General features: G+C 44.4%; 1 protein-coding gene across 1 annotated transcript in view; it reads right to left on the reverse strand.

The window, feature by feature from the left end:
• The window catches only part of LOC136677523 (CKLF-like MARVEL transmembrane domain-containing protein 4), a 37,342-nt gene extending 22,158 nt beyond the window's left edge, over window positions 1–15,184 (reverse strand). The window contains exons 1-4 of the mRNA XM_066655094.1: window positions 14,735–15,184; window positions 5,980–6,156; window positions 3,899–3,997; window positions 1,795–1,926 (exon numbers count right to left, since the gene is read on the reverse strand). Coding sequence (XP_066511191.1) covers window positions 1,795–1,926; window positions 3,899–3,997; window positions 5,980–6,156; window positions 14,735–14,920 — 594 coding nt within the window. The 5' untranslated portion in view covers window positions 14,921–15,184. The remainder of the gene's footprint in view (window positions 1–1,794; window positions 1,927–3,898; window positions 3,998–5,979; window positions 6,157–14,734) is intronic.
• Between the last annotated feature and the right edge of the window lie 2,671 nt (window positions 15,185–17,855).

Raw genomic sequence — 17,855 nt, forward strand, 5'->3', positions numbered from 1 at the left:
CATTCATTAAGAAAAGTAGTGCTCTAAAACTGTTCCTCATTTTCAAATCAACAAATGAGGAAAAATCATTAGCAACATTAATAAAGTGTGATTTCTTCATCTTTAAAAAACAGAAAATACAGATAATTCTGTGTAAAATCAGAAAAACACAGCTGATAAACTATATCCTGATAAATATGAAGACAGCGTTCTTCTTAAAGGGAGTGTTAAAGGTGTAGTGCTCGACCCGACAGCCTCTAAAGCCCCACTGGAGCGATGTCAATTCATGTGAAGTACAGAGATCTGATTGGCCGACTGCTTCAGGATGAAACCTATGTGTACTTGCCCCAGCTGCACAGGCTCCGCCCACCAGTGTGTATTTTTCCTAGTTACTGTTGCTAGGTGAGACAAGCCTTAAAGGACAAATCCAATGTTTTGTGAGTGTGGCTATTTTTAGAGCAATTCCTTCATCCCAAAGGACTTTTATTTTGTATGTATGTGAAAGGTAACACTATTAGAATTTTATAAGATGCATTTTTTAACCTCATTTTTAAATTTCCTTTGGAACGAAGCCTAATATTTTTTGTTTCCAATGAGTTTAGATTTCATTTTTAGAAAAAAACAAAAATAACAACAGAGAGCCTTTTAAACTATAAAAGTAACTTTTAACAAACTTTAAAGCACTTCAATGTGAATAAGTTTTATATTTTCACAAAAATTGAGTGTAGCTTGTCCAACCTATCAACAATAACTATGGAAGAACATATTTGTGGGTGGAGCCTGTACTGCCTGAAAAAGCCCACACAGTTAAGTTTAATGTGGAATTAAAATCACAGTCATCTCTCAATCTCCACAAAACACAACGACACGGCTCCAGAAGAACTTTTAAACCAGGTTTAAAACCAGTTCATTTCAAGGTCCACAGCAAGTAACTAAAGAAACGTCCAAACACACAGAGTCCTGCCTCTCAGCCACGTGTTTGAGTCTGTGTGTGTGTGTGTGTGTGTGTCCATCTTTTGATCCCATCAGGCTTTGAAGCATAGACACAGAGGTTCACAGTGATGGAGAGATACGACACGAAAGAGTGTGTGTGTGTGTGTGTGTGTGTGTGTTTCAGAGTGTGTGTTGAGGACAATCCCTCAGTCATTAGAGTCACAAACTCAGCCTGGGAAATGACACCCCAGGAGAAATGAGGGGAGATTATAGTTTGTTTTGTGTGTGTGTGTGTGTGTGTGTGTGTGTGTGTATGTGTGTGTGTGTGTGTGCTGTATGTTTACAGTCTCTGTCCTCCTTTCCTCTGAAGGGCTGAACAGAGTGGTGAGAGCCGTTTCCCTCAGTACAGTCCTGTAACGTGTTTCTGAGACAATTACACAACCCTCGGCTCAGACGCCGGAGTCTGATTGGTCGAGGAGTGCCGAGTGGGAGCTGAGAGGTCAGGGTGTAAGATTAGGGAGGAGTGGTGCGTGAGAACGCTCGTGTCCCAGTCAGTCGCACCGACAGAACACAACGGGCCAGAAACACGGACAGTTTCCATTAAAGTCGTGTCACACTCATTTAAGGAGCTGTGGGTGTGGCTGAAATGAAAGTGGTGTTTGAAAATCTCTGCCGAATCTAACAGGTACATCACCACCTGTCTCTGTTACTAAGAGCATCACTTCCTCCTCGTCCTCATTTAGAGGCTGAACACGTGGAAACAGTAACATTCAACTGAGAACGGCATTCCCATATTTGCCCTGCAGAGGAACAGAGTTCTACTGGTCCTAGTGTGTGTGTGTGTGTGTGTGTGTGTTACTGCAGTTCCGGTCTGGTCTCCACCTCTCCTCTGGAGGCGGTTCGAGCACGGATGTAGTCGCTGGTCTGAAGGTGGCGCTGTTCTTCTGAACACCAGCGACGCACACACAGGTACGTGTTCACTCCGTACACACACGTCACCAGAAACCCAAAAACCTGACACACACACGAATCAGTGGATTAGTACAGAGCAGGTGTTTACCCTGTGATACATCACCATTCATAACAGGCACGGTTCTTTAGGATTCACAATTATTTCTGATTCTTTAGGAACTGATTCAGTTGGACTCTGATTCTTAAGGAACTGATTCAGTTGGTCTCTGATTCTTAAGGAACTGATTCAGTTGGACTCTGATTCTTAATGAATCGATTCAGTTAGACTCTGATTCTTAAGGAATTGAATCGATTCAGTTAATCTCTATACTTTAGAAACTGATTCATTTAGACTCTGATTCAATTAGACTCTGATTCCTAATGAAGTGATTCAGTTGGACTGGTTCTTTAGGAATTGATTCAGTTAGACTCTGATACTTTAGAAACTGATTCTGTTAGACTCTGATTCTTTAGGAACTGATTCTATTAGACTCAGAATATTTAGGAACTGATTCAATTAGACTCTGAATCTTTAGGAACTAATTCATTTAGACTCTGGTTATTTAGAAATTGGGCGGCACGGTGGCGCAGCAGGTTAGTGTCGCAGTCACACCGCTCCAGGGGCCTGGAGGTTGTGGGTTCGATTCCCGCTCCGGTCCGTAGGTGTGAGTGTGTGAGTGAATGTGTGTGTGTGTGTCGCCCTGTGAAGGACTGGCGCCCCCTCCAGGGTGTATTCCCGCCTTGCGCCCAATGATTCCAGGTAGGCTCTGGACCCCCCGCGACCCTAAATTGGATAAGCGCTTACAGATAATGGATGGATGGATGGATGTGATTCTTCAGGATCTGACTCAGTTAGACTTTGATTCTTTAGGAACTGATTCAGTTGGACTCTGATTCTTAAGGAACCGATTCAGTTAAGGCAAGGCAAATGTTACAGAGCACATTTCAAACACAGCAGGGATTCAAAGTGCTTTACAAAAACAGAAGGAAAAGGAATAGCAATTAATGTAGAATAAGAATTATAAACCGTTGAAAAAATTCATTAAAAGTTAGACTCTGATTCTGTAGAAAAAGAATCACATTGTGAAAGTTAAAGTGAGTCAGAGCAGTTAAACTGGTGCTGTTTGGATTAGAGCTGCACAAATAAACATTAAACAAAGCGGTAAGAGCTGGTTTAATGACAGTGGACTGATCTAATTTCAGCTTTTGAGGCTTTTCACTTGAAAAATAAAGAGAGAATCAAAGTCAAATGTGCAGTCGGTGAAATCCCTCAGTGTTCGGCCTCAGCTGAGGAGCTTCGGCGTTCAAGGGGTTAAATATGAGTGTGTTTTAAGGGGGTTTCACAGCAAGAAGCCTCCTGATGTTTAAGGGGGAAATTCCTGCTGAGCACATGTGGGTAATAAAAGCTCAGAAAACACACCCCAACACACACACACACACACACACACACACCCCAACACACACACACACACACACAGAAGAGATAAATATGCCTCTGCATGAATGTGTGTGTTTCTTTGTCTGATATAAAGTCATAATTTAAATATAAAACTCAATACTTATGTTAAATGTCAATAACCCCGCCCCCTGCTGGATTCATATATTAATACATTAATAAATAAGTAAATTATTGGTTCTGTTTCTGAAAAGTCAAGTTTGTGTGAAGTGTAAAAGAAGGCAGTCTGCTTTAAAGGTTGAGTGTTCGTCACAACTCCTCCGTCCCTGAGCACAGACCCACCGCCCCCGCCCCCCCCCCCCCCCCCCCCCGGCACTGAGAGCTACACCGTGAATGAACCGATAAAAGAGCAGTTCTATTAAGCGACCACACGGGGGCAGCACTGCACTGCAACAACAAGGCCACAGTCTACAGCAGTGTGTAGTTTCTGCAGCCTCTGTGCGTGAGTGTGTGTGAGAGAGAGAGAGACAGTGTGTGTGTGTGTGTGTTTGTGTGAGAGAGAGAGAGAGAGAGAGACAGTGTGTGTGTGTGTGTGTTTACTCTCAGTGTAAAGGGTGAATGTATGAAGAGACTCTTTACCACGGCAGAGATCTCCGCTCCACTCCTGTGGTTCAGAGCCGCCAGCACCACGGACGCCAAGAAGAAGAACACCGTACAGGATGCTGTGATTACCAGGTCCTAAACACACACACACACACACACACACACACACACAGTGAGAGAGAGAAAAGCTTATTTATAACTGAAATATGGTTGCAGTGTGACTTCAGCCTGAACACATCACTACAGTCATTTAACACGATTCTCTCTCTGTTCAATAGTCACCCTTCAGTCTCTATTTGTCTCTCTACCTCTGTATGTCTCTCTCTCTCTCTCTTTCTCTCCCTCTCTCTCTCCTCCTCTCTCTTTCTCTCTCCTCTTCTCCTCTCTCTCTCTCTTTCTCTCTCCTCTTCTCCTCTCTTTCTCTATCCTCTTCTCCTCTCTCTCTCTCTCCCTCTCTCTCTCCCCTCCTCTCTCTTTCTCTCCCTCTCTCTCTCCCCTCCTCTCTCTTTCTCTCTCCTCTTCTCCTCTCTCTCTCTTTCTCTCCTCCTCTCTCTTTCTCTATCCTCTTCTCCTCTCTCTCTTTCTCTCCCTCTCTCTGTCCCCTCCTCTCTCTCTCTCTCTCTCTCCCCTCCTCTCTCTTTCTCTCTCCTCTTCTCCTCTCTCTCTTTCTCTCCTCCTCTCTCTTTCTCTATCCTCTTCTCCTCTCTCTTTCTCTATCCTCTTCTCCTCTCTCTCTCTCTCTCTCTCTCTCCCCTCCTCTCTCTTTCTCTCTCCTCTTCTCCTCTCTCTCTTTCTCTCCTCCTCTCTCTTTCTCTATCCTCCCCTCCTCTCTCTTTCTCTCTCCTCTTCTCCTCTCTCTCTCTTTCTCTCCTCCTCTCTCTCTCTCTCCTCCTCTCTCTTTCTCTCTCCTCTTCTCCTCTCTCTCTCTCTTTCTCTCATCCTCTCTCTTTCTCTATCCTCTTCTCCTCTCTCTTTCTCTATCCTCTTCTCCTCTCTCTCTCTTTCTCTGTGTGTGTGTGAGAGTGAGTGTGTGTGTGTGTTTGTGTGAGAGAGAGAGAGAAAAAAAGAGAGAGTAAGTGTGTGTGTGGTTGGATTTTTTTTTGTCCCCAAACTTTTGACGCCCAGTTGCTTACGTTCTCCGCATCTCTGTCCTTTGGGGGGAGGGGAGGGGGGTGTTCTCTGGATCCTGAGCCTCTGCTCGAAGGAAAGATACGTGTTTCCTCTCTGCGCTGCCAGAGATCAGAGGGGGGCTGAGGGGTTTGTGCGGAGACGGCTCTGTCTCTGGAAAGAGGAACGCTCCTCTGGGACTCGGCCACAGTTACAGCACCACGTCTCCAGCGCCTCAGGCCTCGAGTCACACACACCTCCCGGAGACACGGGGAGAGAGGGGGCGGCGCTCCTGCTGCATTTAGACAGCGCTTTATAACGTTCATCACTAGCTTTCGGCTTTATACCGCAATAAAGACTGGGTTTCAGTGAACGGTGAAGAAGGGGCTGTTACATAAACAACCACATCCTTAAACTGCAGAAAAGTCAGGACCTTTAACAAAACATTCTCAAAGAATAGATTTCCAAATTTTCTAAAATATTCAAAAAATCTGACGCCTGCGGCTCGCTCCAGAAAAGTGGAGACGGAGGCGAGTTTCCCTCTGAGCTCCATCCCCTTTCCTTTACTGACGCTGTGGGAGCGTTTAGGAACTGAGGAGACTCAGCGCTGCAGGTTTGTGAGTAGAGTTTGTGAGTAGAGTTCTCTCTCGATACGAGACTCCAGCTGCTCCACAGTCCGTAGTCACCGTCGTCTGATTCTCCTCTTCATGACGACCACAGGAGACAGATCTGTGTCTACGGAGACACGCTGTTGGAGCACACGCAGAATGAGGCCTGGCACCGTCCTGCTGAAACAACCATGGACTTCCCTGAAAAAGACGTCACCTCGATGGCAGCGTGTGTCTCTGTAAAACCCAGCATCCTCCACCACATCAGAGGAACCTTCTCACCGACTGAAACTGAAATCTCTGTGCTTTTGTCGTTAAATACAGCACTAATGAGTGAACTATAATGAGTGTGAGACTGGTCCCACCCTCGGTGTGTGGTGTGTGTTGTGTCTGTAAACTCACCATCAGACTCCAGTTGACCCGAGGAACTTTAAGGTCCAGGTTTAAGCTGAAGATCAAAAGCAAAACCCCCGTCACCACAAAGGCACTGCAGCTCACAAACTCAAACAGATACACCCCGGCACACGGAGAACACATCATCACCGTCTCGATACAGATAAAACCAATCAGAGAGAGCACCTGGGGGACGGAGGGGGAGAGAGAGAGAAAGAGAGGGAGAGAGAGAGAGAGAGAGAGAAAGAGAGAGAGAGAGAAAGAGAGGGAGAGAGAGAGAGAGAGAAAGAGAGGGAGAGAGAGAGGGAGAGAGAAAGAGAGAGAGACAGAGAGAGGGAGAGAGAGACAGAGAGGGAGAGAGAAAGAGAGGGAGAGAGAGAGAGAGAGAGGGAGAGAGAAAGAGAGAGAAACGTGGTATTATGTTAAAAATTAAAGAAGCATTTAATATTATTAATATGAAATATATACAATTTATTATAATTAATAAGAAAATTACATTTATTTTGTTGCAGGACTGTGTTCTTGAAATTAATAAAAATATTTTTCAGTGTTTTGTCGTATCTCCAAAAATATCGTTATCGACACAATGCCCTGAAATATCGTGATATTGTTTTAGAGCCGTATCGCCCACCCCTGGATGCCACTATCACTGATTATTTGGTTGTTTTTATAATTCTTTTGTTTCCTATCACTCTCCAATGATTGACAGTATTTTACTGATGTGTATGGGCTGTACTGAGCTCGATCCTCCGTTTCCTCTAGGGGACGACCTCACACTCCCTCCTCCTCCTGTAGCACGCTTTGTAAATGTTGTTGTGATCTGATTCTGATGGTCACTGTGGCGGACACACACTTCTTTCTGACTGTCGGACTCAGAGCTGGAGCGGGAGCGGACGTGATTGGAGTCGTCCACCGTCCCGTATTTGGACTCTAAATGGACGGTGTTGTGTTTTGGACTCAGACGGACGTGTTTAATCCCGTATGTTTGACGTGACACAGTTAAGACTATGGCTGGAGGGAGGGGCAGATACCCCTTAGCAGTTAGCAGTCTATCATTTAATGCAGCAGCCAATGGAGTCACAGTCCCGCCCACAGGGGGTTAATTTGCTGCGGCACTAAAAGAAACAGTGCTGAAAAAAGATACAATTTATTTTAGCACCGTGTCCTGAAGAAACTACATTTCATTCTCCCTCAACACGTCTGTGGACTGACTTTAATTTATTTATTTATTTATTTATTTATTAAAGCTGACGAACTTTTATTAATTTATTAAAGATGACTTTTATTTATTAATTTATTTATTAAAGCTAAGGGACTTTTATTAATTTATTTAATAAAGCTGAGGGACTTTTATTAATTTATTTATTAAAGCTGACTTTTATTAATTTATTTATTAAAGCTGACTTTTATTAATTTATTTATTAAACCTGACGGACTTTTATTAATTTATTTATTAAAGCTGACTTTTATTAATTTATTTATTAATGCTGACTTTTATTTATTAATTTATTTATTAAACCTGACGGACTTTTATTAATTTATTTATTAAAGCTGACTTTTATTAATTTATTTATTAATGCTGACTTTTATTTATTAATTTATTTATTAAAGCTGAGGGACTTTTATTAATTTATTTAATAAAGCTGACTTTTATTTATTAATTTATTTATTAAAGCTGACGGACTTTTATTAATTTATTTATTAAAGCTGACTATTTATTAATTTATTTAATAAAGCTGACTTTTAGAATCAACATAAAAAAATCACATTACATCATTTTTATCTAATGTCTCCAGCTCTGTCTCCTGTTTCTCTTCAGTGATGTCTCAGAGGTTCTCTAAGTTTTGAGAACCCAGCGGTTGTCCTGGATTCTAGGAATTCTGGGAATTGTCCACATTCCTGAGTAGAGACTGCTGTGAAGGGGCCAGTCGCGTTTTTGTCTCTGGTGAGGAGCTGCCGCAGGGGGACAATCCTGAGGCCTAAGTCTGTCTCTGTCGAGGTGTTACGCTCCGGAGAGGCAGGCCTCAGATTACAGGCTCTGCATTCCAGCGTTCTGAGAAAAGAACCGCCACAAAACATTCCTGAAAACATTCCAGAGAGCGGAGATTACGGACGCAGCTCTGAGCTGAGAGTCGGGGGCTGAAGGGGCCCAGAGAGACGATGACATCAGAATGACGTCACAGCGGGAGCAGGGGTAGCGTTGGGCATGGTCCCAGTTTAAAGGATTGCTCCATTAGTTTCATCACCGTATGCAGCTGTGTCTGGACGGTAGAGGGCGCCGCCGCTCCCTGGAGGAAATACGAGTCTGTTACAAATGTAAAATAATGTGTAAAACATCTAATATTTTGAGAAAAGGGAGCTTTCATTTCTGTCGTTGTTGGGCGAAGTTCTCATTGGCTGCTGCAGGGGGCGATATTTCTTCTGGCCGGTGACGTCAGAATCGCAGCCAGTGAAAATCCACCCGGAGAGACGGTGCCAGTCGGTGGGAGCGGTGTCTGAGGGGCATCTCACAGCGTTTGTGGTTCCCCTGGATACACCATGGGTTTATCTTTTCTCCACGTGTTTGTGAACAGAAATATTCTTACAACAATCTCATACAGAGGAATATTACAGACATCAGCTCGCCGTATCTGATCTCACCGGCCACGACACCCTCACAACGATACAGCATCACACACACACATACACACACACACACACACACAACACACACACACACACCACACACACACACTTCACCATCACAACCAGAGAGAGAGAGTGAGAGAAAAATTGTTTATACACTTTAACTGAAACAGAAGTGTGTGTGTGTGTGCGAGTGTGTGTGTGCGAGTGTGTGTGTGCGTGTGTGTGTGTGTAGAAAAAAAAATCTGTTTGAAATTTAAATTGAGCCCAATTTTCCACAAAAATAACCACATCATCATCAGCAGGTTCAAAGGGAGGACTCAAAGTGTCTCCGTGGCAACAGGTATGATATGCAAATTACTTTTCAACATCTTACACCTCTACAGAGACTCTAATCCCAGCGTGACCCCTCCTCATCTCTGTCCCCTCTCTCCGCTCCACTGATCATTCTCAGCGCTGCAGTGACACTGACGTGGTGGTGGTGTGTTAGTGTGTGTTGTGCTGGTGTAGAGTGGATCAGACACAGCAGTGCTGCTGGAGTTTTTAAACCCCTCAGGGTCTGGACCGAGAACAGTCCACCGACCAAAAACATCCAGCCGACAGCGTCCTGTGTCACTGATGAAGGACTAGAGGACGAGCGACACACACTGTGCAGCGACAGATGAGCTACTGTCTCTGACTCTACATCTACAAGGTGGGACCAACGAGGGAGGAGTGTCTCACAGAGTGGACAGAGAGTGGACACAGGGTTTAAAAACTCCAGCAGCACTGCTGTGTCTGATCCACTCTACACCAGCACAACACACACTAACACACCACCACCACGTCAGTGTCACTGCAGCGCTGAGAATGATCCACCACCACATCACACCTGCCTCTGTGGGGGTCCTGAGCGCTGAGGGACAGGGGGAGAGGCAGTGATAAAGTATGCAGAGCGACAGATGGAGTACAGTGTGTAAGTGTAGATCTGCAGAGAGACAGAGTGGGGACATGGGGAGGATGAAAGGAGAGTGAGGGGTCTCTGGGGATCTTCAGTCTGCAGAGCAGGTGTCTCACACTCACACACAGTTTGTTCAGTGTGTGTGAGTAATGATTATGTGTCAGACCCTGCCCTCCCCAACACACACACACACACACACACACACAGACAGACACACACACAGACCCCTCTGAGGGATTAACATTAAGCTGCTGCTAACATCCCAGGGTCCAAACTCAACGCTGACCATCTGCTGCTCCACAAAAGACCAGAGACATCAGTTCTGTCCAGGTTCATGTTTTCAGCAGTGTCCCGTCTCCTCCTCCATCTGTGTTCCTGAAGATGACTTAACCCTTTAAAGACGTAGCTCAGGATTTAATCTAAAACCCTGTGTATAAATCTCTGAGTGTGTGTCCTCTCCATGTGCTGCTCTGGAAACCGCCTAATGTGTTTACGAAGCCCAGTGTCTGTAAATGGGTAAAAAAAACAAAGTGTCTGGGTCCGGTGCTAGGCTTTCTCTCTCTCTGCTCACGGCAGAGAAACGCCATCTGGAGGTTTTTAGACAACGGAGAGACTCCAAACGCTGAAAAGCACCGACCGAGATGAGGATGTTGCTCTATCCTGCTCCATAGGGGGGTAACACTGACTTATTTCTGCTGTTACAGTTCATTACTTATGGTGGAACTGACTCTAAATTCAGGAGAGCGCTAACTGCATGAAAGTAAACACAGAGTGAAAGTGCTACAAAACTAAACAGCTCGAGTTACACATGAGTTTCTGTGGGAATTCAAACAGTGAATAAACACTTACAGACAATTTACACTTCAGACACCAACAAGATACAGTCGCTTCTTACTCACACACACCGCTCCACCTTAAAAGATACAGTCGCTTCTTACTCACACGCACCGCTCCACATTAAAAGATACAGTCACTTCTTACTCACACACACCGCTCCACCTTAAAAGATACAGTCGCTTCTTACTCACACACACCGCTCCACCTTAAAAGATAGAGTCGCTTCTTACTCACACACACCGCTCCACCTTAAAAGATACAGTCGCTTCTTACTCACACACACTGCTCCCACCTTAAAAGATACAGTCGCTTCTTACTCACACACACTGCTCCACCTTAAAAGATACAGTCGCTTCTTACTCACACACACCGCTCCACCTTAAAAGATACAGTCGCTTCTTACTCACACACACCACTCTACCTTAAAATACAGGGAGGTTAGAGCTGCGTTTCCCCACAATCACAGATGTTCCCTTTAAAGAGTTCACACTGCACATGTATCCGGTGGACAAATCATTTTAAAGTGTTTTTGTGTGGTGTATAACTATAATTAAATATTCAAACATTCTCTGCTTTTATTGTTTTCAGTAATTACAGCGGTGCATAAAAATGATATAAAATGGAATATAAACATGGTGCGTTAGAGCTGGACGATACGAGCGTAAACCAATATCACGATTAACTGAACATTTTACCTCGATAATGATTCATTAATGATTCATTTAGTTGCTGTTTGTCTCTCAGTTCCCTGTCGAGGCTCGTGCTGTAAACACACTCCAGTGTTAAAGGTGGGGTGTGTGTCTCTGTGTCTGAGCCGGGCTTTGTTCGTATTCGGTGTGTGATTGTGTTCAGTGTGAAACAGAGCGGGGGATTCACTTCGGTCTGAAACTGGTTTTTCTCTGTGTTTACATTTGACTCCTTTGTGTTCGGTGTCGTCACTGTGTAATAAATTTGTTTTTTTTAATCAACTACAGCCCTGTGTCCTATGCATCTATAAATAACTTGAGTATTTTAATATCACCAGAATACCATCAAATCCTCACAGCAATGTCCCGTATCCAGTGTGAAGTCTTTCCAGAGGAGCTGAGGCGGAGCTGAGCGCGTGGAGACGCAGCAGGTGATGGTGAGTGTTTGTGTGTGTGGTTATTTATTTATGAAGGTCTCGTGTTTCTCGAGGTGGAGACTCGGTCCCCGGGGGTCAATCATTTACTCGCTTTCTTTAATCTGTGAGAAGCGAAAATATGTCTCATCCGTTTGCCGACACTTTAAAACTTAACCTGCTTTACGTCTAAATCTGACCCCCACTGAGGGTAAAGACTCAGACTCACGGGTTAGAAACGGATACGGCTTCTTCTACCATTCAGTCTAAACTTTTTCTTAAAGGGACATGCCCCCCCCCCCCCCCCCCCTCGTCTCCACAGTGGAACACAGTTCTGTTTCTTAATGAAACGTCTGTGACCCGCTTTGGTCCAAACCCCACGAGCCCCACAGCAGTGTTCTCCCCCTGTGTAAACAGCCCCTGTTCAGAACGCCCGCTTTCAGCACCTGTTCCTTTAAATGATAATGAGCCGCTCGCTGTTCACCCTGACCCCGAGCGCACAGCAGTGAGGAGCGAGGAGCAGAAGCTCTGGTTTTTAGCCGTTTTCACTCTGTTCTCTTTCTTCTCCGTTTTTACTCAGTGCTCTTATTTCTCCGCGCTCGTTGTGTCTGTTTCGCTGAGTTTAACCTCGTCTTTGAGCTCTCACATAAACACGGGTCCAGCGATGTGATTGGACAGACTCAGACGAGGGGGCGGGGCCATTCTAAAGTCTCTGCACTTGCATCAGAAGCGGAGCAGAATCAGAACGACTCGTTTTACCCTGTGTTTCTGACTTATGCAGCACACAGTAAACTGACTGGGGTCTTGTTTCACAGTGTGTGTGTTGGTGGCCTCCAGATTCACACTTTAATGTGAACATACAGCGAAAAATTGGTTTCTTAATAATGGGTCTCCTTTACTGTCCAGGGTTCACTGTAACTCTACAGATGAGTCTGGACAGTGTTTCCTTAATAGAGTTCAATCAATCAACCACAAAAATCAGTCTGAAAACAACTACATCCTTATACACTTAATAACACAGTAATAGAAGGAGACACAGATTTAAGGAGCACATTATAACTCAGTTTGCAGGCAGTTTGTGTGTGTGTGTGTTTTACACAAACACACATCACGCAGCAGGCCACGGAGCTGAGTTAGCAAAACACAAGCACCACTAGGTCTCCATGGTGATTTACACACAACATCTGGTCCAGAAATAGCTGGAATACAGCACCTCTGTCTTTACGACACAAGCACACTGCCTTCAATTCCCAGAATTCCCAAAACTGAGTTACAGGACTGAGTTAATATTACAGGACTGAGTTACTGTTACTGGACTGAGTTAATATTACAGGACTGAGTTACTGTTACTGGACTGAGTTAATATTACAGGACTGAGTTAATATTACAGGACTGAGTTAATGTTACAGGACTGAGTTACTGTTACTGGACTGAGTTACTGTTACAGGACTGAGTTACTGTTACAGGACTGAGTTAATATTACAGGACTGAGTTACTGTTACTGGACTGAGTTAATATTACAGGACTGAGTTACTGTTACAGGACTGAGTTAATGTTACAGGACTGAGTTAATGTTACAGGACTGAGTTACTGTTACTGGACTGAGTTAATATTACAGGACTGAGTTACTGTTACAGGACTGAGTTAATGTTACAGGACTGAGTTAATATTACAGGACTGAGTTACTGTTACTGGACTGAGTTAATATTACAGGACTGAGTTACTGTTACAGGACTGAGTTAATGTTACAGGACTGAGTTACTGTTACTGGACTGAGTTAATATTACAGGACTGAGTTACTGTTACAGGACTGAGTTAATGTTACAGGACTGAGTTAATGTTACAGGACTGAGTTAATATTACAGGACTGAGTTAATGTTACAGGACTGAGTTAATGTTACAGGACTGAGTTACTGTTACTGGACTGAGTTAATGTTACAGGACTGAGTTAATGTTACAGGACTGAGTTACTGTTACTGGACTGAGTTAATATTACAGGACTGAGTTACTGTTACAGGACTGAGTTAATGTTACAGGACTGAGTTACTGTTACAGGACTGAGTTAATGTTACAGGACTGAGTTACTGTTACTGGACTGAGTTAATATTACAGGACTGAGTTAATATTACAGGACTGAGTTAATGTTACAGGACTGAGTTACTGTTACTGGACTGAGTTACTGTTACAGGACTGAGTTACTGTTACTGGACTGAGTTACTATTACAGGACTGAGTTACTGTTACAGGACTGAGTTAATGTTACAGGACTGAGTTAATATTACAGGACTGAGTTAATGTTACAGGACTGAGTTAATATTACAGGACTGAGTTAATGTTACAGGACTGAGTTACTGTTACTGGACTGAGTTAATATTACAGGACTGAGTTACTGTTACAGGACTGAGTTACTGTTACAGGACTGAGTTACTGTTACTGGACTGAGTTAATATTACAGGACTGAGTTAATGTTACAGGACTGAGTTAATATTACAGGACTGAGTTACTGTTACTGGACTGAGTTACTGTTACAGGACTGAGTTAATGTTACAGGACTGAGTTACTGTTACTGGACTGAGTTACTGTTACAGGACTGAGTTACTGTTACAGGACTGAGTTACTGTTACTGGACTGAGTTACTGTTACAGGACTGAGTTAATGTTACAGGACTGAGTTACTGTTACAGGACTGAGTTACTGTTACTGGACTGAGTTACTGTTACAGGACTGAGTTAATGTTACAGGACTGAGTTACTGTTACTGGACTGAGTTACTGTTACAGGACTGAGTTAATGTTACGGGACTGAGTTACTGTTACTGGACTGAGTTAATATTACAGGACTGAGTTACTGTTACTGGACTGAGTTACTGTTACAGGACTGAGTTAATGTTACTGGACTGAGTTACTGTTACAGGACTGAGTTAATGTTACTGGACTGAGTTACTGTTACAGGACTGAGTTAATGTTACTGGACTGAGTTACTGTTACAGGACTGAGTTAATGTTACTGGACTGAGTTACTGTTACTGGACTGAGTTACTGTTACAGGACTGAGTTACTGGACCTAGTTACAGGACTGAGTTACTGTTACTGGACTGAGTTACTGTTACAGGACTGAGTTAATGTTACAGGACTGAGTTACTGGACCTAGTTACAGGACTGAGTTACTGTTACTGGACTGAGTTAATGTACTTATTAAACCCTGTGTATTTCACTGTTTTAAAGTAACTCAGAGAGGTTAAATAAAAGAAAGCAGTCCTGTGTTTACCACTTGCAGTGCCTTGAGGACCCCGGCGGTGGAGCTGATGTACAGAGCTCCACAGCGGTTGCTCCCTCGGGTGGTGTCCGCCTGAAGGCGCTCGGTGGTCGGCTGGTAGGGGCTCGCAGCGCCGCTGATCATGGAGGCGCTGGAGGCCTCTCCATCGAACCCGTCCGCGTCCTCGCAGCTCCTCATTCTGCAGAACCGACCTTAGAAACGGCGCCAAGAGCTCCTCAGACCCGGTGCACCAGCAGAACCAGCTCCAGTCCGTTGGGATTAAACTCTGGCCCCGCGCTGAGCAGCGGCTTTAAACGGCGTTAAACTACAAACTCCAGCTGCGTCTTCGGGCATGAGGCGCTGCACACACCGAGACCCAGCTCACGACCTTTACCCTCCCCAGGACTGACCCAGACACTGACCATAACCATGTAAACTCGGTCCGCTACAGCCAACTACAGCCAACTAAACTACGGCGCACATCGCATTCCAGTGCCCTACACTAGTCCCCGCCCCACTGCGGAGGCCCCGCCCCCTGCGCCCCACAACCGCCGATACTTTTAATAATCATTTTAATAAAAACATTAAAAATAATAACAACATTAAAAATAAAACATCGCACCCTCATTTTATTTTTTATTAAAGTGAATATATTTTATTGCGGATGTAGATTATGAAAAGCATTTTACATTAATTCGACAAATTATACCACAATATAAAAGCTTTTATTATTAAAAATGGGATTAAAGTAAAATAAAATAAAATCTGTAACCTTTTAAAAACCCAGCGCCGCAGCTTTGCCCACGGGCTTCATAATAAAAGTCTCGGCTAAACCTGATGGTTACGATTAGGATTTCAATCTTCTCCGTTTTAAACCATTAAAAATTGTCTTATAAAATTGTTTTTTCAGGTTTGTCACCGGGGGCAGATCCATTAGAATTACGGTTTACAGGCTGCGGAACACGGGGCCGTTTTCACCTCATTAACGGCCTCCAACCGTTAAACTTACCTCCACCCACATTCTCCTCTCCGCCTCAGCTCCAGTTTACACCGTTTATCCTCGACCCCCGCGAGAAAAGCTGTAAACTCACTCAGATACACACCTCTAAACCCTGTACTCGGTCTTCTACACCACCGTTAGCTTCAGAAACCTGATTAACGAGCCTCCTTGTGTTAATGTGCTTTTAAATGTGTGTGTGTGTGTGTGTGTGTGCGTGTGTGTGTGTGAGGTCAGACTGAAATACTGCTCATAACTTTGGCATAAACATCTTTAGGCTGTAAGAGGAAGATTATGCTAATAATTAGCTGTGAGATAATTAGCTGATCTCACACACAAAAAATCACAAATTCATTCAGTGTCTGTGACCCTTGTCGAGTTCTGGGCGGCGGTGGGTCCGGAGTCTACCCAGAATTCACTGGACACAAGGCGGGACACACTCTCACTCCCTCTCTTCAGTAGCTCATCCATCCACCAGCGTGTGTTTGGACCGAGTGAGAACATTCACAAAATGAAAACAGCTTTTTTAAAACATCATCTTTAAATTCATCCAACTTTCCTCAACAGAACGGAACGAAATTAATTTTTCTTTAGTGGTTCTACACCAGAGGGTGAAGGGAGTGTGGTGTAGGCCTCAGTGCTGCCCTCTGGTGGAGGGGTAACATGCTTCAACATTTCAGTTTAAAAACAGCAGAGGGAAATAACAAATTGTCACAGAAACTCAGAGTGGAACAGAAAACCAGGACCAGAGTTTGTTGGAGTCTGGATCTGTGTTTTATTGAAGCCAAGTCTGAAAAAGAGGCATGTTTTCTCTGCTGGCGCTGAAGCGAGAGTCCTCACGGTCGCGGTAGAGCCGTACAGTCGGCCGAGCTGGACATTGCACAAATAAACAGGACGTCATGTGGAAAACAATCATTAAACTCATTAAACTCTACACATTTCACCAGATCCGTTTCCCTCTGGTTGTGAGAAGTGCGTCTCTTTAAAACTAAACGCAGTCAGGTTTGAGACCTTCATCTAAAGATTCACTGCTGTTCGTCTACGACTCAGACTCAGACCCTCCTCCAGACGCTCACACACCACTCTGAGTACGTCTCTGTATTTTTAGACTCTCTCATCTCCGCAGGGAAGAGGCAGAGGTGTCGACGCGGACGCTTTGAAGAAGCCTGGAGCTTGGAGACGGGTCCGATTCGCTTTAGTTTTATCTCTGGATTAACCACATTTACAGGAAAAAGACAAAGATCTGAACAGAGGAGCGACGTGAGGACAACAGTCAGTAAATGAGCCGAGGCCCTGAAGTCTCGCTTCAACCTCAGTGTGGAGTAAAGACGGAGACAGACGTCGAAGTGCTTCTCGGCAGGTTTTAAAGTGAATAACCGGCCCCTGCAGGTGACAGAGGGATGATTACAGAGCTTTAATGAGGAAATGCTTAGGGAATAAAACTCAGAAGTAGAGAGTCCAGACTTCAAGACGATATTGTGCTTCGACTATCGGCGGATGCTTAGCTCTGCACAGCAAAGACGCTCATTAATATGCAGTATATGTAGATTCAGAATGCGAATGAGTTCCTCCGTTTGGTGGCGGCTATGAGACTGCGTAGAGTTAATACACTTCATGCAAAACTAAAGAAAACAAAGATAAAAGTAGACTGTGCACACCCTGTGGTCTCTTCCCTTAAAGAAATGAAAGCAGGTGAAAGAGGAGAAACAAAACTAAACAAAAGCTCAGGCCTCGGCCGCACGATACATCAGTCCTGGAGGAGCATCGCGATATGGGCCTTAACAGCTCTGACATATCAGAGGACTACAGTATGTAAATGAGCATGAGCCTGCTAGCCAATCAGCATCACGCAGATTTCATGGGCACAGTTTTTAAAGGAGAACTCCAGCTGTTTTACAGTCAGAGCAGTGCACAGCGGAGGTGAAGGGAACCAGACGTCCTCCTTTAATCGTAAAACAGTGGATAAACCCGCTCCTGGTGGAGACGGACGTGCAAATGTCCACAGTTTACCGCCGCCATCACCGCTCCGTACGGAGCTCCTCGGACGAGGGGGAGGTGGCAGTCTGACAAAGTGAAGAGGCCTGGTTCCGTTCCCCTCCGCTGAGTTACAGTCGGAGCATTCCCCGTCAGTTTACA

This window comes from Hoplias malabaricus, chromosome X2, assembly GCF_029633855.1.
Source record: "Hoplias malabaricus isolate fHopMal1 chromosome X2, fHopMal1.hap1, whole genome shotgun sequence".
NCBI lineage: Eukaryota > Metazoa > Chordata > Actinopteri > Characiformes > Erythrinidae > Hoplias > Hoplias malabaricus.